General features: G+C 30.1%; 1 protein-coding gene across 1 annotated transcript in view; it reads left to right on the top strand.

Moving 5' to 3' along the window:
• The window catches only part of LOC142326087 (medium-chain acyl-CoA ligase ACSF2, mitochondrial-like), a 57,707-nt gene extending 35,106 nt beyond the window's left edge, over positions 1 to 22,601 (top strand). Inside the window, exons 6-12 of the mRNA XM_075368258.1 lie at positions 482 to 577; positions 7,012 to 7,160; positions 11,931 to 12,117; positions 12,767 to 12,874; positions 13,572 to 13,720; positions 18,049 to 18,301; positions 21,258 to 22,601. Of these exons, the coding sequence (XP_075224373.1) occupies positions 482 to 577; positions 7,012 to 7,160; positions 11,931 to 12,117; positions 12,767 to 12,874; positions 13,572 to 13,720; positions 18,049 to 18,301; positions 21,258 to 21,386 (1,071 nt within the window). The 3' untranslated portion in view covers positions 21,387 to 22,601. The remainder of the gene's footprint in view (positions 1 to 481; positions 578 to 7,011; positions 7,161 to 11,930; positions 12,118 to 12,766; positions 12,875 to 13,571; positions 13,721 to 18,048; positions 18,302 to 21,257) is intronic.
• Positions 22,602 to 27,326: the final 4,725 nt, after the last annotated feature.

Raw genomic sequence — 27,326 nt, 5'->3', positions numbered from 1 at the left:
TTTTGCTCAGATGAATGATCATCATTAAGGTGATCTCTCCAAAGCTCTTAATAAAAATGCTACCATCCTTGTCTCAACTGAAATTAAAAGATAAGATAAGGTAAATTAAAATTTGAATTAGGCCGATTGTAGCCTTGGTGTTATAACAAGGCCTGTTGATATGCACGATGCTAATATGTTCATCTCATCTATCAGAGAATATGTGCATCCAGTATTAATATATTATTTTACAGTTTTTCGCATTGAATAATCATTTTCTTTGTAAATTAGTAATGAATTGTTATTGTTGAAAACTAAATCCAAAATATGACACGGAGAGACATTTTATTTTATTTTGGCTGATGTCTTTTTACCTTACTTCAGCAAAAATTTCTTTTAATATTAAATAAGTTATATTCTGTACTTCTAATCTTCAGAGGTGCTACACTGTATTACCTTCAAAAATATTGTATCTTTTAATAAATATTTTGATATATTGCAGGGAACAACTGGAAATCCAAAAGGAGCAGCTTTAACTCATTTTTCAAATATTAATAATGCATACTTTATGGGAAAACGAATAGGATACCATACCAAGGTATTTAATTATCTAATACAACTATTTTATTTCCTTTGTACTAACAAATGTTTCATTATTAGACTTATTATTTTATTTACTAGCAAGAGGCAACTTACAATTACACACATTAAAACACTTTTTCAGTAATTAATTTATCAAATTCTTTTTTGAAATGGATGATTGCACGCAATTATTATAAGTGGCTGAAAGAATTACATTAACTTATTATTTTATGTCATCCAAGCCAAATTTCTTATGGTTTATATGAATAGATAAATTGGAATTCCTATGTTGACAGTAAGCGTGAGCTAATTGTGACTGTTTTTTCTAGTAACAGTAAGATTAAAAAATATACATAACTTAACAATAACTGATAAATACTTTTATGTTTTTAATTTAGCTCAGTGACAATAACATTATACAGATAGTGGTCACAGTAAACAGAGTGAATATGTCACTTACAGAGCTAAATATTAACCATATTTCTATGAACTCAGCATAATAATATGCAACAGTGTACTTCAGTCAATAAATAACTTGGTGGAAAAAATGTTATAATCAAATCATTACATAATATACAATTTATTGATTATATGAGCAGTAATCATATGCGCTATTCTAGTAGTAATAAAAGAAATCACCCAAGCATTTGCCTGGACCGATTAAGGAAAACTGTGATAAAAACTGCAATGTTATTAAATACACAATTAATTTTATTTAAAAAGTAATCATAAATAGAAGTAGTTAAAATTCATACTAGTAATATATGAAACTAGCCGGTGAGGGCTCACTTCATTTGCCTGACCATCTAGCCAGGGGGTCAGACACCCCTTGGACCCCAATGGGTTATCCTCATGGTTATGAGAATATTAAATATTTTACAGATATCCATTAAAGAAAAAAGTATTAGACATTTTACTTCATTATATTTATGTTGCCATGGTGACAGAAATATAATGCAGTAAAAGGATTAATTTCTCTTTTTAATTTCTTAAACCCCAAGGAGGGCGCGGCCATGATCTATGGAGTAAAACTTTCCCTGGGATAACATTAATGCACCCTCAAAATTTAAAAGCAATCAATTCTCTTGGTTCTTATGTGACCCTGTTGCAAACAAACAATCAATCGGATTCACAAACTTTCGCATTTGTCTATACTATTATATAAAGAGAAAAGGTTTTTTTTAGAGATAAACAAAAAACTATCCGATCAATCACAATCAAATTTTTACCCATGTTTCTTGGCATATCTGAAAAGATTTATAGATATATTTAATCTCGAAAAAACATTAAAAACAACAATAAAAAAAAACACGTTAAAAAATAATGCTTCACTGCCACCATACGTGGTATGTTGACTCTCCACTGGAAGAGGATTTGTTGCGTCAACAACGTTTTACGTAGTATATGGCTCTCCGCTAGATGGCGGATATGTTGTACTAAATTTAGTCTACTTAATCAGAAGAGCGTAAGCTGCCGATAATGGTAAATAATTATTGAATATCAATTTTAATTCGTTTCTTTGATATACGAATAGTAGTTAGGTTAGTGCAGTTGTATTCAATTTCTTAGGTAATATGATATATTGATTCTGTGATAAACAATAAATATTTGATTATTCAAATTTATAAAATTAAATAAATAACAATAAGTAATAAAAAATATAAATTAAAATTATCTACACTTAAAAATTAAATTAAATAGTCTGTAAACTAATTGGCAACGTACTGCTTCTAGCGGGAAAGGAATAAAGTAAAACTTTGCTTTTAGCATGGAGGGAGCCGTGTAACCCCCGTGCTGGAGCTACATGCAGCTGCCCGGCGCATCACCATTGGTCCCCTCTACACCAATAGCAGCTAAAATACATAATAATGTGAGCACATACAACAAACAAACAAAACCTCGCACCATCATTTTTTATAGATAATGATTTTGACGGTAATCGTTCAGCTATAAATACTTAATTATTCAAATTTATTTATTTACTTATCTATCTATTTTGGTGGTATTAATTGAATTCTTTTACTAAAATCATGCCGAAACGGAAGAGACGTAATGTAATATTGGTAGAAAATCTATAGATGCGAGGCGAATGTCTATTTTGCGCTTACATGAGACTATGGAAGAGCGTGAGCCTGTTTTATGATGCTATACAGTGTAGGAAAGCCACTTTAAAGTTCAGATTTTAAAGTTCTGCTTTTGAGTATGATTCGCATTTGGATTATATTTATAGTAAATATTTACAAATTGGTACAATGATTAAAATATGCAATCATCATTTTGCAAAAAAAAAATGGAAAGATGAAGCAGCTGTCATCTGTTGTTCTGGTGGGAAAGTTTTCACTTCTTACATTTAATGAGCTACCAGAACCAATCAACAGTTTAGTTTTAGGATCTCATGCTTTGTCAAAACATTTTCTTAATAATGTTGGAAAATACAACAATTTATTTCAAATGACTTCTTTCGGTGCTGAACAAATTGTAGAAGAGAATTTTAATGTTAATCATTATAGGGTTAATCAGCATAGGGTCGCTATAATGCTCCAACTACTAATGAAGTTGCTGTTTTACTAGTTGATGAAGTTAAAGGACCTAGAGATATAATCTTACGTTGTCGTGAAGGTGAAATGCAACGTGTGTCTGAGCTTCATCGCTCTTATGATCCTTTACAATATGCCCTTATGTTTTTGAAGGCTGAAGATGGTTATTATCTAACTATTCTGCCAAATAATAATAAACAAAATAAAACAGTTTCCTGCATGCAATTTTATGTTTATCGACTTATGGTTCGAGATATCATTAACAATTTTTACATTATTACAGAAACTTATTTAATCAATATTGTATTGACATGATGACTAAAATAATCACTGAAAGATTAGCCTTTATTCGTAATAACCAAAACAAATTACGTTCTGATGATTAAATGGGTCAAAGTGTCATAGTTCCCTCATCTTTCACTAGTTTACCACGGTATATGCATTACAAATCTCAAGATCCTATGACATACGTGCGTAAACATAGGCGACCAGATTTATTTATCATTTTTACGTGCAATCCTGAATGACCAGAAATAAAAAACTATTCACAGTCAAAAATCTACTGATAGACAAGATATTATATCCAGAGTCTTTCATTTGAAAATGAAGAAACTCCTGGTAAAAACGAACCTTACCTCATTGTCATATTGGTATGATTAGTAATTAAAATACGACCTTTTTCTTTTTCTTGTTGTTTAACCTTCGGAACCACCGTTAGGTATTGTTTCAGAGGATGAGATGAATGACTTGTAGCGTGTGTGAAAATGCCATGCCAGGCCGGCAACTAACTAAAATACGATCTGATGAAATTGATCTTATCATATCTCCTGAACTCCTTGATAAAATTTTCACCCATTATTATATTACATTATTTGTAAACAAATGTGTCACTGATCATGTAGTGATATAAATAGATCATCACCATGCATGATAATGGAAAATGTTCAAAAAAGTATTCTCGAATGTACATTTGCAACACTCAAACTGCAGATGACGGTTATCCGACTTATCGCAGGAGAAATCCAGAGGACAGAGGTCATACGACAACTTTAAACATGCAACGTAGCATAATTGATATTGATAATAAATGGATCGTCCCACATTGTCCATTATTGCCACATTGCTTTAATGCCCACATAAATGTTGAATTTGCAATTCCGTGCAAACGATTCGATATATATTCAAATATATTACCAAAGGTTCAGATCCAGCAACTTTTTCAGCTGAAAATCAAAAACATGAATTGAATCAGTACATTAATGGTAGATATATATGTACATCTGAGGCCGATTGGCGATTTTTTTACTTTCCAATATATCTACGTTATGCCACTACTGTTCACTTAGCAGTTCTCTTAGAAAATTATCAACGTATTTATTCACTGAACAAAATCTCCAACGAGTCCTTGAAAGTCCACAGAAGACCACTCTTATTGCTTTTTTTGAGCTTTGTCAGTCCGATAACTTCGCTAAGGCACTGTTGTATCCTAAAGTTCCTAGATACTATACCTAGATACTATTCCTTTCTACATTGTTTCGCAACATTGGCTGTAAATTGGTATTTACTACATCTCTTTCCACATAGAACATCCACACTTCTAAACAGAAATGTTATGAGAACAATTTTACCTTAATCTTAAAATAAAAGCAGTGGATCCCAAAATATTAAGTAAAACAAAAGCATAATCCTCTGTTGATGACGCTGGTCGATGTGTATGTAAATTCACCATGACGATTCCATCCTCAAATTTATTTAAAATTACTGTACCAAATTATTATCTTTAAAAATTCTAATGATTAGTGCCTTTCATTATAATTCAGAATAGTATTCTTTGAGTTCCATTTACAAACCTTGTTACTTCCACATATTCCTCTAAGACACATAACTCCCCAGCATATTATATTACTTGGGTTTCTGTCTGTATTTTCTAAATCTTTAAATTAATCCTTAATCCTTAAATCATTACAGATTTAACTTAAATATCTCATCCTTCAGAATTTTATTCTTCTTCTAAAAATCATACAGTTCAGTCAATATTTGTGATACATCTTCTTTGATAGTGAGGATATTCAACGTCAGATTGAGTAGCCTCTCAACAGCTTCTTTAGTTGCAACTGTTATATCTTTTGGCATTTATTTTTCTTTTTTTTTCTTAGACTGTTTTAATGACTGTAAGTAATTTTCTGAGAGCTTTGAGATATCTGGAATTTAGGCAATCTACTATGCAAAAATAGTTATGTTTATTTAATTAATTTTTTTAATAAAAATTAGAACTATAGGAAATGGATAAGAAGTTTATCACCTAATTCACCACATTGAAAAGTACACAATTCATAGACAGCACTTCCATATAACCCCAAGTTATTATAATGAGTTAAACATTTTACGGCTCAATAGTAATTTTATGGATTTAACATAAAATGGTGAGTTAATTTCTCCTCTACTGTACCAAGAATATAAAGGAAGTTGATTAGATAACTGCTCACACTTACCTATCAAACGAATAAAATTTATTCGGGTTGAAATAATGCATACTATAGATCAGGAGTCTCCAGACTTTTTAACCTAAGGGCCACACTGGCTCCTCCACTAAGTCCCAAGGGCCAAGAATTTTTTTTTTCAGGTGGTGGAAATGCGTTACACATGGAGTGGTGGACTCCTGCTGGAGCTGATGGTCTTATTCGATTGCCTCCAACTAAAACCACCCCCATAAGTAGTCCTATGGTCCTATGCACCCTGGAACCACCATTAGGCAAAACATCAGCGTGTGCAGGCTGCAAAACCAGTTCACTCTAACTTTAAGGAGAGATCAAAACACGTAAAACAGGAACACAAAAAAATATAACACTGATACAATACAACACAACTCAATGACATAACACTACATTTTTTCTTCTTTTTTTTTAAATTACTGCTACAACAGTAGCCTTACACTAACAACATCACCCTATTGGCTAAACATCTACAAACTAAAAACAAACATAAAACAAAAATCACAGCATGAAAAACAACCTGACTCATCATGAAATAACACCCTGACGGATAATGCAATTACAATGTGAAACACGCAAGACCTCAACACAAGTATTCAGTTATATTATTTCTGTATTATGTTCATTCTTTGTAGACCCCTCCCTTAGGCACACAGCCAGTCTTCTTTCAATCCTTCTATGACCTAAATCCCTGCACACCAGGCATTTACTTGCACTTCGACAGTCCTTAGCCTGGTGCCCTTCCTTGCTACAGTTGAAACAAAGGCTCATCGTGTTGGGGTCACTGCACCTTGTGACCATGTAACTGCTGCCCCAACATTTGAAGCACCTAGCTTCCTTCACCCTACAATGGACCCAGCCAATCTGAACTCTTTTACGAGTTAAATCTCATTAATCATAATTATAATGTTTAATTTCATTACGTGAATTACCTATGTATGTCACTTAATGTAAGTTTTTAGTAAAAATCTCATATCATTAATTTCCGTTAAAATTTTCAATTTCATTATGTACGCCAGTTACTGTGTTTCTTAATTCGTCATTAAATAAAAACATCTGATTACTATTTTGTATGATTTACTTACATTGTAAATTTTACAATGTAATCAAATTAAACTATGGTGGGCCAGATATCGGGTTCACAGGCTGGATTGGTAGTACTCGCAGGCTGGTGTTGCCCCAAGGGCTATAGTTTGGAGACCCTGATATAGACGTACCAGAAGTGGCTGTATGACTTCAAGGGTAGCAAAAAGAATTAATCCAGAGTTTATCTGGAAAGTGGACTGTGGTTTATTAAGTCCTGTTGCATAACAACTTATCAATAGAGCAGAATTATTTCTTTTAAAGAAAATGTAATTTAATTTTAAACAAATTAGTGTACAAGTAAAAAATATTAATTTTTTTAACTTTCTTATTTTCAGAGACATTATATTTGTTGTCAAGTTCCTTTATTCCACACCTTTGGAACTGTTATCGGTATAATATCATCTTTAGTACATGGTGCTACCCTAGTACTTCCTGGTCGATTTTATAATGTTCAGGATTCAATAAAAGCCATTATTGATTATCAGTACGTATAATATAAAATAAACTCTTAAAAGTTTTTTCATGGAAATGAAGAAAAATAATATTTTTACTGGACAAATGTTACATGTGTGAAATGTAAAAAGCAGTATTTTTTGGGTTCATAAAAAGTAGAACCTAATTTTTCCATTTTTTACCCCTTCCTCACCTTCTAGACCATGAAAAATAAAATGGTACAAATTAATGACATTTGAATTGCATTACAATCACTATAAGGCAGTTTGTATAAAAGCAATAAAATAACTCATCATAAATAGTTGACTTGAAACTTACAAACTTTTAATTTATATGTGATTTTACTTCAATCATGTAATTTTTTATTTATTTATTGTGCTGCTGTGTAAGTCCAACATAATATGTATACTTTCTTTTAGACTCATCAATTTGTTTTTATCAATTTTATAAAATTAATAAAAACTCGTATAAATTTATAAAATCTCTTATACGAGATTATTTTTGTCAAGGAGTGAAGTTAAGCTATTTGCTATTACACAAGGTTAGGGCTTCCCAGTTGAAAGCTGGATGCTTCTGCTATCTAATACTGCTAATTAAACTTCCCGTGTATTGCTTTGTGTAGAGTACACCAACCTTATGAGAGAAAGAAACCATTCTTAATTGTAAAAATTAATCTGAATAATCATTTTGTCCTATTTTTTAAAAAAATGTTCCTCTATCCATAACTATTGTCTATGAATATTAAACCACATATAGCAACAGTAAGCTGTCAGCTAATTCTTTTAAATTTAGTTTACAATAAAATACCCTAACTGAAAAAGAAGTTTATTCTTTTTTATAAATTTCTGTTTTAGATTATTTCTATTGATTTAAAATAGTATGTATTTTTTCCTCTTCAGAAATTATGGTGTCCATTAAAATCGGTGACTGAGAAATACTCAGTTGTCAAAATAACTTGTTTTATCTCACATTACATTATATAATATAATATATTATGTATATATTATATTTTATAATAAAAAAATTAAATTATTAATCTTTTTAAAAAATGTAACAAAAGCTGTATAATTTAATTTCTTATGAAATTTAAAGCAGTACATAATAAACAAACCTCCAACCCCTAGAAATGAATTTTTTTATATTTTAGCATTCAGTAAAATATACAATGATCTATGCATATTATATTTTTTCATTCAATTTTTTTTTTTTATTCCTAGAACAATGTATTGTACTGAATGTTTTTGAACCAGTAAAATTTCACATTGCTTTAAATGCTGTATTTGTTTGAATTTAGGACTATTCTGTAATACTAAAAATAAGTTATTAAATTTGTCTGTTAGATTACTATGTAAAAGAAAATCAGTTTGAACATCTGAACCCAAAGGATGTTATGGTTTGTATAAAGAAGAAAATGAGTTTACCAGTAGGATTTAATTCTATATAAGTACATTAATTTTATTTTTATATCCACATCCACGTTTCAGATTAAGTAACTACTTCCATTAAATAACATTTGACGTAGTCTTTTATCTTGTAAGAACCTAGGCTACATTCATTATAATAATAAATCCAAGTTAAATTCACAAGTTCATAAATCATAAAGCAATATTTAAACAAAAATGTTTTATACATATTTTATTCTTTCTGCCTACATCAAACATGAACTTCATACCTGTACTACATATAAGAAGAATTATTCTATATGTCAAGTATCCCTGCTGTTGATAATTACCAACAGTTGTTTGATTAATGGATCATTTAACATTAAATAACAATAAATATGAAACACAAACCACGGAAGCAGTACAATTACTATTTTTAAAGTGTTACAACTTTCTATACACACATATTGTATAAGCACTATATCAGTAATGCTTAACAGTATTTTCAGGCGTAACATTTTAACATTGTCCTTATGGAAAATCAGTAGGAACCAACAGCTGCAATACAATTACTATTTATATAGTGTTACAACTTTATATACAGACATATTGTATAAGCACTATATCAGTAATGCTTAACAGTATTTTCAGGCATAACATTTTAATATTGTCCTTATGGAAATTCAGTAGGATAAACAAAATATGTTGAGAGAGATAAATTATTTCATCCATTAACATTTAAAATAAATTTTATTGTATCTTACCGCATTTACTATGATACAAAAACTGAATAATACAAATTTCATAATCAGTGAATATATATATACACCTTAATGTAAGTACTAAAATTTCAGAATTTTTAAAATTAACTGATTCAATTTATGAAATGTACTGGTAGCAAAGATATATTTATACCTACCTGCTATATACTATTAATTGAATATTGCATTGTAAAATTTGCAATCTGTGCAAATTGTGTAATTAAATCTATCAGTCAGACTTCATACAAAATGATAAAACAGTTTTTATCATAATCTTTGTCTAGTACATACTTTTGTGTTTTATCAAGGAATAAAGATGTAGTATTTTGAAACTACAAATAAATATCAGATGAATGAAATGATAAAAGAAAAAGGAATCATGTCCAATACTGACACTTGTGGAAGTCATAAATGGAATCTCACCACAGAGAGATTATTTTTTTAAATATTTGTTATTTGTCCCTAAATTGATCTATGAATTTCTTGTCTTACATCATAAAATAACAGATAAAACAATAAATAAAAGTTAATAAATGAATAATTTTGTTCTCTATCTTTCATTTTTACTGATGAAATCTTGAGTGAGTAGGCAAGAGCCACCACTCATTAGTGGAGAATTGCTTGATGAAGGATATTAATTCTTAAAATTGTGAAACCGCAGCATTTTAATAAATTAAATTGATGGAAGTGTCTAAAGTGGATATCTCCTGTTCCCAACTTCTTCAATCTTCAGCAATCCTCTTGTACATCATAAATAAAAATATACTCTTTTCTGAGGTTGGATCTGTACTTTGTTCCATTAATTAGACTGTTGACATCCACTAGAGCGATTGTTTCATTTACATTAATTGAAAATGTTGTACGTGTTAGCTTTACATACTGTTAATAATAAACAGGATTTAAAAATAAATAATTTTACTTTCTTCATTGCTTAGAATACATATTACTAAAATATCATTTTTTATATTTGCAATATGTATTAATTTTTTGTCAAGATACATAATTAATAAATTACAAGAAATACAAGAGAAGCTCAAATTCTGAAAATGAAAGAAATATGAAATATTAATTCACTAAAGATTTTATTGTCAAACCTATAAGAAATTTTTTTTTCAATAAGCATCTTGAAGGATTTAGGAGTAGCTGCACTTTTAAATATAAATGAATAATAAATGTAATATTAAAGGAATATTTTTCGTGAATATGCTATAAATTATATGCTAAACATAATATCTTACTGTATTTTTAGGAAAGAGTAGTTTACCAAGGAATTTCTGCTGTGGAGTATTATGTTGAGAAATTTTCTTCTCCAATAGAAAGTTCCAACAGAAATTTTACAGTGGATAATTAATTACATTATAATGCCAATACTTAAAACGTTGTTCAGTGATTATAATATTAACAACTGTTGGCACAATAAGAAGAGTTAAGCAAGAAAAACCAGATAAATTTGTTATGCTAAATAAATTTGTTTTTAATCAGTTTTAATGAATAGATTGTTTTTATACTTTCCTTCATTGATTAAAAAATAAGTAATCTTTTATCTTGTTCTTTAGTTTCCTGAGTAATGAAGCAAAACCTTGAAATTGGAATTTTAATTGGAGCTTGTTGTTCAGACTCAGTGCATGTTATTAAAAATTTATTTAAGAAGGCCTTTATAGTTTAAAGGTCTTTCTATCAGTTTACACTTGGGTCCTGTCGGCTGCACTCAGCTCTGTACAATTCACACAGTTCCTTTCAGATGCACTCGGCTCCTGACAATTCAGCGGCTCTGTACACACTACAAAAGCCAGCTCTGCACTACATTCAGGCAGCTTTCTTCTACCTTCTTCTATCAATCTTCATGGACTCAACATACAAACTTACAAAATATAATATAATATATATTATTTAACAATGTATCATTTATGAAATCATTAGAAGGCATTTATATACATAGCCTTGTATTATTCATTCAAATATTAAAGTATCACATCTAATTATGAAGTGATAAATGTTTATATTTATTTATTATTTGAACCAGTGGTAAATACATAAAGTAATTATCCTAACCAAGGTACTACTACACCAAGGCACATATTATCTTAACACTTATGTGTGTATACAAGTATATGAATGTGTCTATAAATGAGGTATTTTATATTGGTGGATGTGTGTATTGTGTTGAGATTGTCTTCAGTCATGTGTGCAGTAAGTAACTGATAGAAATGCATTTGTATTGTGAGGGTCGATTTATGTTTTGCATATAACTGCATCTGTGTTGATGTCATTTCTGTAAACAAAATTTGACAGTATTACTTAGTCTCAATTGTGAATTAAGTCAGGAATGGTTGTTAAATCTACTGAAAATTCTTCTTGGTAGTTGTTATTAAATAGTGTAATGACATTAAATATTAACACATGAGTGTGAGGATAGTAAAAGAGCTAGCAGTAAACACATGATTGTGTTCACATGAGTGAGTATAATAGAGAGCTAGCATACTAATCAATTAACCAGGAAATGTCACTAAAAAGGTTTTCATAAATAACAGTTTAAAGAGAAAATGGTAAGCAAAATGTTCCAAAGATGATTTCATTTTTTTTTTTTTTATTTGGTATTTTCTAACAATTCAGGAACTAATTTATTTTTAATTTTTTTAACACGTTTTAATATTTCAGGTGTACAGTTATTTATGGAACACCAACAATGTATGTAGATATATGTGCAGAAATTGAAAAAAACAGTAAACAAAATCCAGAAGTGATGAGACAGTTCAGTTGCATTGAAGTTGCTGTTAGTGGAGGTGCCCTGTGTTCAACAGAACTTTTTGTCAAGTTGCAAAATGTATTTGGCTGTAAAGTTATAGTAAGTTTTTAATTTAAAAAAAAAAAACATTTTACAAGCCTGTAATCTATTTATGTAGTGCTATTTATATTTGCAGAAACTCAGGTTAATAATGGTAACATCTGCCCCATATAAATGATAATTATCACATGTATCTTTTTAAATTTGGAGGGGAGATGGAAATTATGACATAAAGAATATCTTATAGAACTTAATTAAAAAAAGGAGTTAATGTACAGGTTTCATTAAGGATAATCAGACATAGACAGGCATTTTTTATACAAAGTTAATTTTATTTTAAAAATTATTAGTTTCCTTTAGTCCTGTATACATCACAAAGAACAAAAAGTACAAATTGGCAGATGAAGTTTATCTTTTGTTAAAAGTTTTATTTTATCTTATGTAATAAATTGTTATGTTACAAATTGTGTTTATATCTTTAAACATTTGTTTTTTCTTCCAGATATAGATTATAATCTATTAGGTATAGTACCACTTACTTATTCTAGATTATAGATTGAACACAGTATTCCTGATTTTGATTTTCATAATTGTTTTCTTTGTCTCAATAAATCACTTAACAGATGCGCAGATCCATTGTATTTTTTTAACATTATAGTAGATTAGATATTATTCATTGGTAATACATTGGTGGCTACTAATGTTTCAGTCAATATATGGAATGACAGAAGCAGGATCAGTGACATTTCAATCAACTCTAAATGACACAGAAGAGCAAGTAACAACTACAGTAGGAACTGTTTCTGAATCATGTGAAGTAAGTATTGATTAAACCTTATCACATAACAAATTAAATATAAAAGTAACACATTTATAACAAATGTTATACACATTTTAAGCATGTAATTTTAAAAATGAATTATATAAATGGAATTTACATAATTTATCTTTTTCTTTATTAATTTATCGTGCTTAATTATGAATAATCATAAACTAATCGAAAATTAATCTTTTACAAAATTAAGATGTATTAAAAACATTAATTTAAAAAATAATACTATTCTTTAATTGTGATTTAATTGTTACTGCAAGTTATTTCAGTTGTAATTTATCTTAAGGTAAAGAAGACAAATAACCCGTAGTGTTGTTCAGGGTATGACCTAGAATTGGAAAAATACCTTTTTAGGTTGCTTAAGGTCTTTTATAAACAATCATTGAAAATTCAATTATCATCAAGACATGTACAAAACACAATTAAAAAATAATAAAAATTGCTTGAAGTGTGTAATGTAAAAATGCTGTAGAGTTACCTAGAGTAACTTTTTCTTCATTCATGAGTTAACAAAGATTATTAATTTAAGGAATTTATTGCATTAGCTCATTAATTATTCAATGATGTTACATCTTGAAACATTTAACTTTTAATTGGACATTTTCTAAAAGTAGAATACAGAATATAACTTACAAGAAATTTGAAAAAATATTGTTGTGAAATTAGTGTATCTCAATTTCAGGTGAAAGTTGTTGATAGAGAAGGTAATATTGTACCTTTAGGAGAACCTGGTGAAGTATGGTTTAGAAGTTATAGTACTATGGTATGTTACTGGGAAGATGAAGAAATGACAAAAGAAATTATAACAGAAGGAAGGTGGCTCAAGTCAGGGTGAGTAGAATAAATATTTATACAATTCATTATCCTACAGTTATCTGCGTTGAGGCAAGTTCCTTACACCACATGCGCATCCATTCCTCTTTATTCCCAGATAAACTTTTAAGGATATGACTACTCCCATTTTCCTTTACATTCCCTATAATTTTTACTTTTTTCACTTTTTTCTGATCCTTTGAGCACTGTTTAATCAATCCCTTCTCTTCTCATGTACATCCCAACCAGTTAGCTTTCCTATTCTGAATTGTCTAAATCTTCTCATTACCTCTTCATTTTTCATTTTGTCAATTTAATCTTCACCAATCCTTTTATGCCTATATTTCAAATGCTTCCAATCTTTCTTTTCCCTTTTCCATAGTATCAATATTTAACACCTATGCTGAGTACACCCAAACATAACAGTTAATAACTTACTTCTTCAAGTAGAACTCTATTTTACTACCCAATAATTTACTTCCTGCTAAATGGCATTGTTATTGGGTTGTTTTTATTTTGTTTCTACTTTCACAATCTTCTGTTAACATGATACATAATGCCTGTTTTACTCATTCAATTCTTTCTTCTTTCATGCAGCCATTCATTGGTATATTGTCTTCAATTCGCATTACTTTATTTTTCCATTCAGTCATTTTCATTGTACATTCTATCATATTGTCTTCAAATTTTAAAACCATTTATTGAACAACCTGTTTCATCTCTTAAAAAATCATATCATCTGTGAATATAATACAATTCCCCTTCTTCATATTCCCCTTCTTGCTACACTAGTTTCTGATGAGCTTATTTGTTTTCTGAAGAGGATGGCCCACGATAAGTGGCAAAGTGAATAGAATGCTATCATCAACAACAAACTTCATCCTGTTAAAAATACTACATCACTGTGGAGCTCCTCATGCAAGAATAACTTTTCAACCGCCCAAATTCAACAGTTTTGACTGTTTACATAACCACCGAGATGAATCCAAGCTTCATCACTAAAGAACACTGTGTTTAAAAAGTCGATTCCGTTATCATTTACGAGAGACCAAAACCAACGGCAATCTTGCAATCGCTTGTTTAAATCTGGAGGCTGAAGCTCTTCAACTAATCGTACGTGATACGGATACAATTTCAATTTTTTAGCAGCTTTCTGAACACTTGAATATGACAAACCGACTTGCATGGAAATTTTTCGTAAACTTTTTCGTGAAGAATAGAGCGATCTTGTATTACATTCTCTAAAACGTCATCTGTCAAGCGAGTTAGTCGACCGCTACGTTTTCTGTCGCAAACACTACCTGTCTCTCGAATCGGTTTGCTAGCCTAGAAATTGACATTTTTTCTGGCGGAGGAACAGCAACAAATTTAATTTGAAATGATTCTTTTATACTCGCATACGATTTCGTAGCAAAATATTGTTCAAGAATGAAAACTCGTTGTTCTATGGTAAAAGACATTCTGTTCGTAACACGAACGGAAACGGCACAAAGTTTTACACAGTTCAAGGAGAATCAACTCACACTGTCGTATCTAAACAGGTTGAGTAGCGCTACCAACTTCGTGTCACAAAAAAAAATTTCCCTTTCTTAGAAAAAAATTACCAGACATTAACAATTGGGTAACAGGACTAAAAAATCTCTCTGTAGCTACGGTCAATAGAAATCTTGGTTTTGTGATGAGAAATACAAAAATATTCCCCTATAATGGTATCATAATAAAATTATATAATACCAGTCAGGTATAATACTCTAGGATGTTGGAGTCATACAGAATCCTTACCAATAGGATTATTGGTAATTTCATTATTGTATTAATGAAATTTAAATTATAAAAAATAATTTTTTAAGATATATTTACTTTAAAAAATTTAGAGCATCCCTGCCTTCAACAGAGTGATTGAGAAATACAGAGTAAGCTGAACCCATAATGAAACCGCTACCCAACACTATTTATGAAAGACTCTCACACAACTAGCACGACTAATGAATGTATATGTTACTACTGATTGCTGCTGCTGTTTGTTAGGTGGTTGGTTACATTCAGTGCAATATACATTTTGTTGCAGTCCAGTATTGTGAATGCAGTTGTGTTTGTGTAATGCCTTATTCAATCCAGGAAAGGTGAGAATAGCTGTAGTTGAGCCCTATATTCGTTCTGGTTCATTTGAAGAATCACGTCAAGTATTTGTAAAAAAAATTCTGAATGCCTTTATTCCAGTGAAGAGTAGCATTCACGATTTAGTTTAAAAAAATGGCGTGCAACAGGTTCAGTTTCAAATGCAAAACGAAATAGGCAACTTTCTGTTAGGACTCCACTGGCCATTGCCGACATTGAAAGTAGAATTACTGCCAGTCAAAAATAATCACTACGGAAGTTATCCTAAAAATCTGGTGTTAAATACACATCTTGTCATAAGATTTTTCATGGATTAAAATTGAAACCATACAGCGTTACAACTGTGCAACAACTGAAGGAGACAGACAAACCTAAATGACTTGATTATTAAAACTTGCTTCTCGAAAATATTGTTGGTAGACAGTTAGACTCAATGTCGTATTTCATATCAGACGAGGCATGGTTTCATTTATCCAGCCATGTTAATTCACAGAACACCATATATTGGATGGCAAGGAATCCTCACAAGATATTCAAGCGTTCACTTCACCATGATAAAATTGGTGTGCGGTTTCCGATAGTCTAATAGTGGGACCAATATTTTTTGACCGGCTGTCAATACACAAGTTTACCTCATAGTTTTTGAAGAATTCTATGCGCAATTGACAATGTTTTGCGCCAGACGACTCTCAATATGATCAGTCGAGCACAAAAGTGCATCGATGCCCAGGGTGGTCATTTTGTAACAATAAGGTTAATAAATGCAACATGTAAATTATGTTTTATGTTTTTCTTATTTTATTTATCCATATCATTCATAAAATTTCATTCCAACATAACCTACCGATTCTGCAGCTGTTTCGTAAAGATTCGGTTTTATGTTGCTCACTCTATATAATTCTCCTTTAATTCATTGCTGATTAAGCATAAGAGCTTCTATGTAATGATAGTATCAATATTACTGTTGTAATTAATCTAAGTTAATTTAGTTAAGTTCCTTATTGTAAGTTTCATACTAATTTGTTGTTTTATGTTCCCAAATCAATTACAATGCATTTTAATGCACTGACTGGCAGACTGTTTTTCCTTCACACAGACTGTTTTTCCTTCTCTGTGTAGTTTTGTAATAACATTAACCTAAGAATTTAATCTAAGTTGTTTTGTAAATGTGGATGTTTTGGAGCTTTCTGTAGGCCAATACAGGCATGTGCAATAAATAAATAAAATATTTTGTGAGCTAGATGTTTACTGTGAAGTGAATGACAATCAATGTTAATTCTTGGCTTCATTGAAATAATGAAGGTAATGAAATTTTCATTGAAGATAAGATAATTACAGCTTGTTATTGTGAAGATAATGGCTAGAATTAGAACTCAACTGATGCGGATACTGAATTCAAGGAAGAAAACATTACTTGTATGGAAGGAACCCAAATGATGTGTAAAGTTATAACTTGAGTACCAACCAAACTATAAATGCAGATTTAACTATCATTAAAAAAATTTAATTATGCAGTTGTAAAAGATAACTTTTTTAATAATTAATGATTTTTTTCAAAACGATAAAATGAATTTAAACTGTGCACTACTTATTTTCAGGTAACAGTTGTATTAATGCTCTTTACTTTGTCTACAATTTGTAAATGCAATATTTCAGATTTTTACAAACATGCAATCTTATAGAAGTTTACTTTCAATTTCTTTTTAAAGCATAGATGACTGTAGTTTGTAAAAAATTAATTTGACCACCTTTCCAGAACTGATGTTAGTTTGTTTGCTGTTACTCCAAAGGTTCTAGATTTGATGCTCAGACAGGATCTGGTTCATAAAACATCAACTCTAACAAAATCATTAATGACCTTAGAAATTGGTGTAACAAAAAAATGTCAAACATTTATTATAAATTAAAAAATCCTTTTTTTAAATTAGTTTTAAAGAGAATTCATTTTTTACTATCATTAATTGAATGCCACATCAATTTATGATATATGTACTGGATATGCAATTCCAGTACATTAATTACACTACAGCTAACATAAGAATACTATTTTGTTAGAGGCTATAAATTCAGATTATCCAACTTTTCATTTATTTTTTTTACCTTTAATAGCATTTAATTTGAATAAATGTTTAATAAAAAAATCTAGATTATTCAAGTAACTTAAAAATTTTATGCAATATAAATTTCTGATTGTTTTTATCTGTGCCTTTGTATTATTGTTATTACAGTGACCAGTTTAGGCTTCTTAAAGGAGGTTATGGACAGGTTATTGGAAGGATTAAGGATATGATAATTAGAGGTGGTGAAAATATTGCTCCAAAAGAAATAGAGTGTTTATTGGAAACCCATTCATCCATACTCGAAGTTCAAGTGTATGGTGTTTCTTCATACAGGCTAGGTGAAGAAGTAGGCTGCAGTATAAAGGTTAAAGAAGGTGCAACTTTAAATGAAAATGATATAAGAAATTTTTGTCAAGGAAAGGTAATTTTCCTATTATGTACATTTATAATAAGAACAAGTTAAACATTTTTAATTTATAGAAAAAAAATTAATATTTTATGTTTAGTATTGTAGCAGGTAAATTAATCTAAACATGATAAATTTTCTTTTGTTTCTTTTTTCAATGTGGCCATTCGCTTGACCATGCACATTCTCTGTTTTAAGACTAATTTGTGGTTACGTTCTTTATCAAGTACTGAATTTGTTCTGGTCTGTATTAAAATGTGTTTTATAAAACTTTATTCAGTATTTAGTTACAAAATAATTCTTTCCTTTTTCCACATTTTTTGTTTCTACATCTCCTTGCATACAAAATAATGTCTCCATGAAAACATTCCAAAATTATATCTCTTTTGGATATCAGTCTGATACACTGACAATTAGATTTTCAGTGTGGCATTAGGTTAAGTGTGGTTAATACTGTTTTTAAATAACTTTTCTTTTTCATGTCAAATAAAGTCCAAATATGACTGCAGAAAAACTATTCATCAAAATATTGATTGTTAACAAGAGAAAGTTAAGTTGATTCTTGAGTATAACACAAACTAAAATGTTTTCTTTGGTTTTTTTAATCTGTTTTTTTTTTTTATGATGTATAATTTACATAACTATTTTAAAACTGAGAGGTGAAACCAACGAAATAAGTAGCACATGGGACAATTATCCAATTAAGATTGATTGCAGCTAGGTAGAAAGCTCATAGATGATAAATAGTGGGAAAATGTTATTGTTTGTATTGTCACATTTTTAAATTCAGAGACAAGAGTTACACATTAAAAATAAGAATTAAAATCATCACTAGCCATCAAACATATTTTGAGTTATTTGACGGTGCAGTTGGCCTACTGTTAGATAAATCCATAAATCATGTTTTTAAAGGTATGTGTCATTTTTTATTATATATATATATATATTTCTTCAATATATTGATCACTGTGCTAAATAAATTCAGTATTAACTGAAATTTAACCACCAAAACAGTAAAAAATAAGTAAACTTAAAAAAATAGCACCAATAATCAACTTTCATGGATCCCGCATCAGCAGTTTGTATACAATTTTATAATTACATCAATCAATCATTACTAAAAAACTTAAATAAATCACTATTCATAACCCAAAAACTTTGCCATTACTTTCCAGTAATGGCAGTGGAATTGCGTGTTCATCATAATAAATTTTTTGGGTAATAAATAGAGATTACTTAAGTTTTTTAATAATAATTGATTGATATAATTACGGAGTTGTATATCATCTGATGATGGGAGATCCTGCAAAAGTCGAATATTAGTGCTAATTTTTTTAAGTTTACTTATTTGTTACTGTGTTTGAAAGAGGCCCCATCACTTAGTTTAGTCTATAAATAATAATTTATCGGCAAACACTTACATAATAATTAATAGTTGAAAATGATGCCCATCCATTTGTAACATGTCAACACGTTTGACCATGTTACTTGCTACTCTTGTTAGCTGAACCCTGACTATTACCTGTATGGCATTGATAGTGTTTGTATTCAATTCCTGCAGGGTGTGTGGATTGCTCCAACAAAAAATTTTTTTAAGTAACCCACAGAAAGAATTCTGGACTAGTCAGATCAAGGGATCTTAGTGAACACAATCTTTTAGAAATGATTCTTCCACAAAAAAAAAATCCTTAGCATCTCCATAGTAGAGCGAGTTGTATGGTACTTTGCAACATATGGTACATAGCACTGTACTTTGCAACCAGCACTCACACTCATCCCCTTGCAGTAAGGCTGTTGGATAATTACTTGGTAGATGGTAGCATCTACAATTTATTCAAAAAACAAGGGTCCTATTATTTGTTACTTTGAAACCATACACCATATGCCTATTTTTTGAGGGTGTAGGGAGATTAAAGAAAATGTGCAGGTTTTCAGTACTTCATGTCTGCTAGCTCTGACTATTAACATACCCACCAAGGTGAAACCACATTTCATCTATGAAAAACACTTAATCCAAAATTCCATTGTTGCCTACAATGAAGTTCTTGAACCATCGTTTAGTAGTGAACTTTTTTAGCACAATCAGGATTAGTTAACTCATGGAAAACTTGCACTCAATATAGATAACATTTCAGCAGTTTCCTCACTGCAGTGTGGGCTGAACATAGTGAATGTTCTTTTCCCAGATTACTCTCTATAAAGATTTATGGGAAATCTTGTAACTGCCACTTGAATTTCCTGTACAATCTGATTGTTAAAACTGACCTGTGTCAGGTACATTTCTAGTCTAATACCAAACCTGTTTCATAAAATTTTTGCTAATTTCTAAATAATACTTTTCACTAGTGCTTTGTTTTCAAATTTTTCCCTGAACTTTTACCAACAGACAACATGAGACTTCATCTTTAAATAAGTTTCCACCACAAATACACATTCTTCAGTAGTTAACCTCATTTTAACAAACAACAAACTATTACCCAACCTTGTTTGAAAGGCAATACTCAACACAGACTGGTAATACTCAAAGTGCAAGCAGTATTAAACAGTTCTCCTCACTCCAGCTCCAGACGTACCAACATCTTCCACTTTATTTTACCCATTTCATATCAATATATGCTTCTCGAGTGATGGGACCTCTTTTAAGTTGAACACTCTGCATATATAAATAAATAGATATACATTTAAAAAATGTAAACACCATTACTGCCAAGTGTAGCTCAGAATGATGTTATGCTGGATAATTAATTTGCTGTTTTACGGATTATACATATTCTATTTACATTTTTAAAGATGTGTGTGTGTATGTGTATATGTGTGTGTGTGTGTGTGTGTGTGTGTGTGTGTGTGTGTGTGTGTGTGTGTGTGTGTGTGTGTGTGTGTGTGTGTGTGTGTGTGAGTGTGTGTTAAATTCAAAAAATTAATCAAATTATATAACAATCGATTGTAATCTGGTGAATTATTTTTGTTTCAGATTGCTCATTACAAAATACCAAAACACATAGAATTTGTTGCAGACTTTCCAAAAACAGCTTCTGGAAAAATAAAAAAGTTTGAATTAAAAAAAATTATGGAGAATAAAATTCAGACAAAACCAATATAATTTACTTTTTAAATTAAGTACAATAAAAAATAACAGAAAAAATTTTGTTTTTACATTTTTAACAATTCCAGTAAATTTAAATTAGTTTTCTTTAATAAAAAGTGTTTAATAATCATTTTATGTTCATTAATTTCACATGAAACACTATCTCAATTACATTTAAACCAATATACGAGGCATATTCATAAAATAAGGACCGTCGGCTTATATTTAAATATTGGGAATGAACATGGTTTCACGCTAACAAGGCCATCTATCAGCTACTTACGAAGCCACTGCAGTTGTTTTGGCTGAATAGTCGTTTGCCTGCCGGTGAATGCAAATCGCAATGTCTGCGGCAACTGTTTCTCCCAGCCAAATATGAAGTGCATGTTGTGATTCAATTCTTGTGTGCAAAAGGATATTTAGCTGCTGAAATTCATCGGGAGTTGTGCCTAGTAATGAGTGAAGGAAAGGTTAGACAATGGTGTCCAGACTTTAAAAATGGCTGCACAAATTTGCATGACGAAGAGCGGAGTGGCAGGCCCAGTATTCAGACCGAAAAATCGTTGAACAAGTGAATTGAAAACTGCGATGTGATCGACGACTGACGATTAATGCTCTGGCTGATGAATTTCCGCATGTTGGACACACCTTTACCTACACGATTGTCAGAGAAAAATTTGGATATCACAAATTATGTACAAGGTGGGTACCGAAATGCTCACGACCAACACAAAGGGCAAAGAATGTGCAGTGGACGAGTGTTTTTGGATTGCTATCGAAAAGATGGAGGTGATTTGTTTTCCCATATTGTTAAAACTATTACCCATTGCAATCTATTACAACATAGCAATATGAGTTCCTAGAATATTTATGTGGTAAAATATATGTAGTAATATTTAATATGTAGTAATATTTTAAATTCATATTTCAATATGTAGTAAATGTATGTAAATATTTATGTAGTTAGTTGAAAAAGGCCAGTTTTGTCAATTGAATTCAGCAGTGCTGGATGAACACTACTTTCTCATCACTATAGAATATTCATGAATATGTAACTCTAAATAAGAAATTAAAATATGTCCCTATTATAATTTACTCATTTACTGTTAAAGATATTTTACTGAAGGAAAACTTTTATCTGGAAATAGTTTGTATGTTGTTATTAGTTTTTTTTCTTTTATATACTGTAATAATCTTTGTCTTACTGTAACCATTACAATTTTGAAATATACCAAAATGTTTCATTTCAAAACTTCAATTCATCTTTCTTTCCTGTAATAATCTGAGTTAGTTACTAAAGCTCGCAAGAAGCGAAATTATTATAAAAGAAAAAAAGATTAGTAATAACTTTTTAATAATATTGTAATAATATTCCAATTTCAAAGAATGTTGAATAAATTACAATATGCAACATTTGTAACAAATTTTTAAATACAAAATATAGTAATGCCGTTTACAGAGTAAAGGGTGGAAGGTAAAGTAAAATCTGAGAAAGTTTATCTTCTACCACTACACATTAAGCTAGGTTTAATGAAAAATTTAGTAAAAGTAATGGATCGTGATGAGACTAGATTTGACTTTCTAAAAAATGCAAGTTCCCTAATATAAATGATGCTAAGGTAATGGAAGGTATATTTGTTGACCACTAATATTAAAATTTATGAAAGATATTTAATTTGAAGAGAATGTGATTAACTGTGAGGTTGTTCCATGGAAATCTTTGAACAACTTTTTTGCAAATCATAAGGCAGGTAACAACAAAAAACTTATACTTAAACCCTTAAAAACTATAAACTTGGATGTAATATGTACTAAAGAGACATTTCTTAGATTCTCATCTGAATTTTTTCCCTACTAGTCTTGGAGCTGCAAGTGGCAAACATGAGAACACTTTAAGAAATATTTACCAAGGAACATAGAACCCCAAGAATGCTTGCAAATGCTGGACTCTCAAGAATGAAGTACCACAGAAAATCCAAAAGAAGCAGATGTTAGGCATGTAAAAATTGCATGTATAATATTGTTATGTATAGTATTGTATAACACTGTCACAATGTTTTTTCTTACAATATAAAATGGTAACTACAAAAAACTATGCCTAATAAAAAGGAATCATTTACATATTTGAAATCAACATCAAAAATACTATAAGATTTGGCTATTCTTGTACAAACAAAAAATAAAATTTTGTTGTTCAGCATTATTATTGTTTCTTATTATTTTTTTGTGTTTTAGGGACATCGACTACTATGGTCATTAGCCCCTTTCCACACAAAAAAAAGAAGAAAATATTTCTTTCATACCCGAATCAAAACACTAGTGACATAGTCAGAAGACCAGTCTTGTCAAAAAAGACCATGTAGAAAGAGACTTGTAGGATATTAAAACCCTTAAATTTACACAAGATAACTAGAGTGTAAAAGGCCCTTGCCACTTAAAATATTGTCAGTTCACTTTAAAACATGACACTTATTTAAAAAAATACTTCACTTAAAAAACATTACATAGTTCATACTGTTTCTATTCAAATGTTTTCACTAATTATCAAAAACTAAATTAAGACAATAAACAAATAATTTTGTCAAACACATATAAAAGCTATCTTCTTTTTAAGATCTATTACCTAGGTTTACCCTTAGGCCGTCCTTTCTTTTTTCCATTTTCCAGAAAGCCTTGATGTCAAACTCCCAGGGTGTCTGAGGCCTCAGAGATGGATTCTTCTGATCATCTGCAGTACATCAAGTAGGATCTCCTGCTGTCGGCATCAGATGATACTAGCTCTGATGACATGGTCAGAAGTACATCACAGTCGAGACTTGATGCACTGACCGCTAGAACATGAGGAGCGGCTGAAGTACCGGCCTTCTTCAGAGTCTCTATCACTGGACGTTCAAAGTCTTCTAATATTTTTATTTCCAATTTTGCTGTTGCCTGAATGAGCATTAGAGCCGGTTAGAACCTGCTACCTGCTGTACAGCTACTTCTGGAAGGTTAGTTACCAATTTACCATTTAAGAAGCACAGGACATTGTTAGTGGTGGTAGGTTTGCATGATCCATTGATCCTGAAAGCTATAGTTTGGCTACTAACAGGACTTGACAAAAACAGACGGGTTGAAGATTAAGAGCTAGGCTTAAACATGCTACAGACATTATGTTCCCCGTAATAAATACGGCTTATGTGTAAGCATATGGCATTCTTTGTCTGAATCATTTCTGTTTTCTTGATATAAAGTTTAGCATTACTGGCATACAATTCATGCTTATTCTAAGAAAAAATACTAGTTCCACTTTGTGAAAGTGTTCTTTGATAAACAGATCTATTAAGTTGCTTAAGTTTCTTGATCTTTTAAGTGAGTTGTGTGCAAGCAGTAGAATATTTTCTTTCAGTTGACGAAGACTGTGCTCTTTTTCCTCACCTATCGCTGGATGTAACTTTTTCAAATTATCTTGAATAGATTATGGAATATCAGCTCTGTTGCAACTTCTTATTGGCTAGCTACCCATACAAAATCCGTACAAATCTTATGAAAGCTGCTTAAGAAACGCTTTTCTAGGTTTCACTGGTATTCCAGATACATAAGCATTAAACCAGCTGTATTTAGCAGGGAGTGAGAAAAAGTAAAAAATTATCAAACGTTTCTTCATTCTCTTTATCTGTATCATTTTGGAAAATGTTGGAGTCGCCATTATGCTCTTAAAATCACTTACCTTTTCACTTAAAGATAATACATCCAAATCACTGCTCACAAATTTTGTAATTTAGATAATCTCAGCATGAGTTTCATTTTTTAAATTTATCAACTTGCATCACAACAATATTAATATCAAAATTTTTTTAAAATTATTAACTAAAATTATATGAAATACAATTAACTGATGTACAAACTTCATGATTTAACTATAATAAAACATTTATTATATCAACAAAAAGAAAAAAATAATAATTACATCAACAATCATAATGTGTGATAATACAAAACCGACATAACATAACATGTCCAGACAAGATTACTTAAAAATTTGTATAAACAAAGGAAAGTTAGGGAAATTCTATGGTTAGAGATTTTTCAGCTTCTCACAACAGTAAAGAAAAGAACGACACCCGTAACGAAGAAAAGAAACACCTGAATTTGTAAGTTACAGTAGGAACAATGGAGAGTTAATCCGATTCCCACACACTCATGCTTAGGTTTTCACCAAAATACAAGTACATCTTCAAAAATTAATTAAAAAACAGAAAACAAATCTTTGTTACCTTTTAGCAAGAAGTAGACCCTTTTTCAGAAAAAGCTACTTAATAATTTAAACTAAACAGTGAAGTGTTTTGCCAAAATATTCTTTATCCCTGTTAGAATATAAAAAAAATTCTGGCCTGCGATTGAGAATTCAAATTCTCACTAAAAATTAATAAAATTGTAATAACAATTAACTAAATTGGCAAAATTAGAAAAGAAACCAGCTTTTTACACTAAAATCGTTTATAACAAAAAATTATGTATACAACGATGCAAAAATAATTCATTACAATATAATAATTATACCTGTCATTCTTTATGGTATGGACAAAATTTAACAATTTTGAAAAAATATGAAAAATAAAAAGGAGAGTCTTCAGAAAAATATACAGACCTGAAAAGGGCCAAAATACTTATAAATTAAGATCAAATAAAGGAATTTATCAGAACACTAGAAACAGATTGTAGAAAAAGAAGATAAAAATTTCTTGAACATATCATGAGAATGAATGAATCAAGATTGAACAAATATGTTCTTTGGTGGTTGGGTTTCAATTAACCACATTATCTCAGGAATGGTCAGCCAGAGACTCTAAAAGACTACATTTACATCCATACATATCATCCTCATTCATCTTCTGAGTAATACCTTACGGTGGTTCCGGAGGCTAAACATAAAAAGAGAAGAGAGACTGAAGAAACATAATATCTTTGGTAAAATTTGGAAATACAAAAACCATAAACGTTACATCAAACAAATGAAAACAAAAATTCAAATTACCTCAGGAGAATTTTCAAAGAAAAATAAAATTCGAAAATTACAGTATAGTTAAAACATATGTTTTATATATTTCTTGTTTTTTTCTCAGATCATATGGGTGGCTGAAATAACCATAATTTTAACAACGTATTCGGATAAAAATGATGAACCTGTTTCCATAACGATGAGGTTTGTTATTAATTGTGTTTATGAAGTTAATAGATTATCTGTTATAAGTAACAATAAATATTTCAAACCAATAAATAAGTAAAACATTTATTAATCGAAACAAAAACTAATTAAATATTAATAAAAAATGGAAGTTTCAGAAGATGATAAAAGTGTATTTGCAGAACGTGGATATACATTCCACCAATTACTTGGTGAAGGAACGTATGCGAGAGTTTGGTTGGTTAACTATTCTAGAACTGATGATAATATAACAAGAGATTATTCATTGGCGTGTAAAGTAATTGATAATGAAAGAACACCACGAGATTTTACAAAAAAGTTTCTTCCAAGGGAAATCGATGTTCTATCCAAAATAAGACACCCACATCTAATTCACTTGCACAGTATGTATGAGCGGAAAACGAAAATCTTTATATTCATGAGGTAAAAGAAAGAATAATATTATAATGATAATTTCAAATTGCTTTTATTTGCAAATAAATAATATTTGATGTAAATAGAAAACTCTCTAATACCATAAACAGAAAAATTAAAAACTAGAATCACATTTCGATTTTTAAACATATTTCATCACTAAATACATAAGTAACAATAAAAAATAGTTTTTAAATAGAACACGATTTTTCCATGAAAAAAATTTTTTATAAACTTTCGTTCAATCTGTTATGCTATTAACAAAATTACACATTTAAACAACACAATGGTTGTATAAAAGTTTTGCCGAGGTTTTTCAACTAATAAAAATAATTCTTTATCTGATCATTGTA

This window comes from Lycorma delicatula, chromosome 1 (assembly GCF_047948215.1).
Source record: "Lycorma delicatula isolate Av1 chromosome 1, ASM4794821v1, whole genome shotgun sequence".
NCBI classification, from domain to species: domain Eukaryota; kingdom Metazoa; phylum Arthropoda; class Insecta; order Hemiptera; family Fulgoridae; genus Lycorma; species Lycorma delicatula.
Note: the sequence above shows the minus strand (reverse complement) of the source record. Positions and strands in the feature narration are given on the sequence as shown.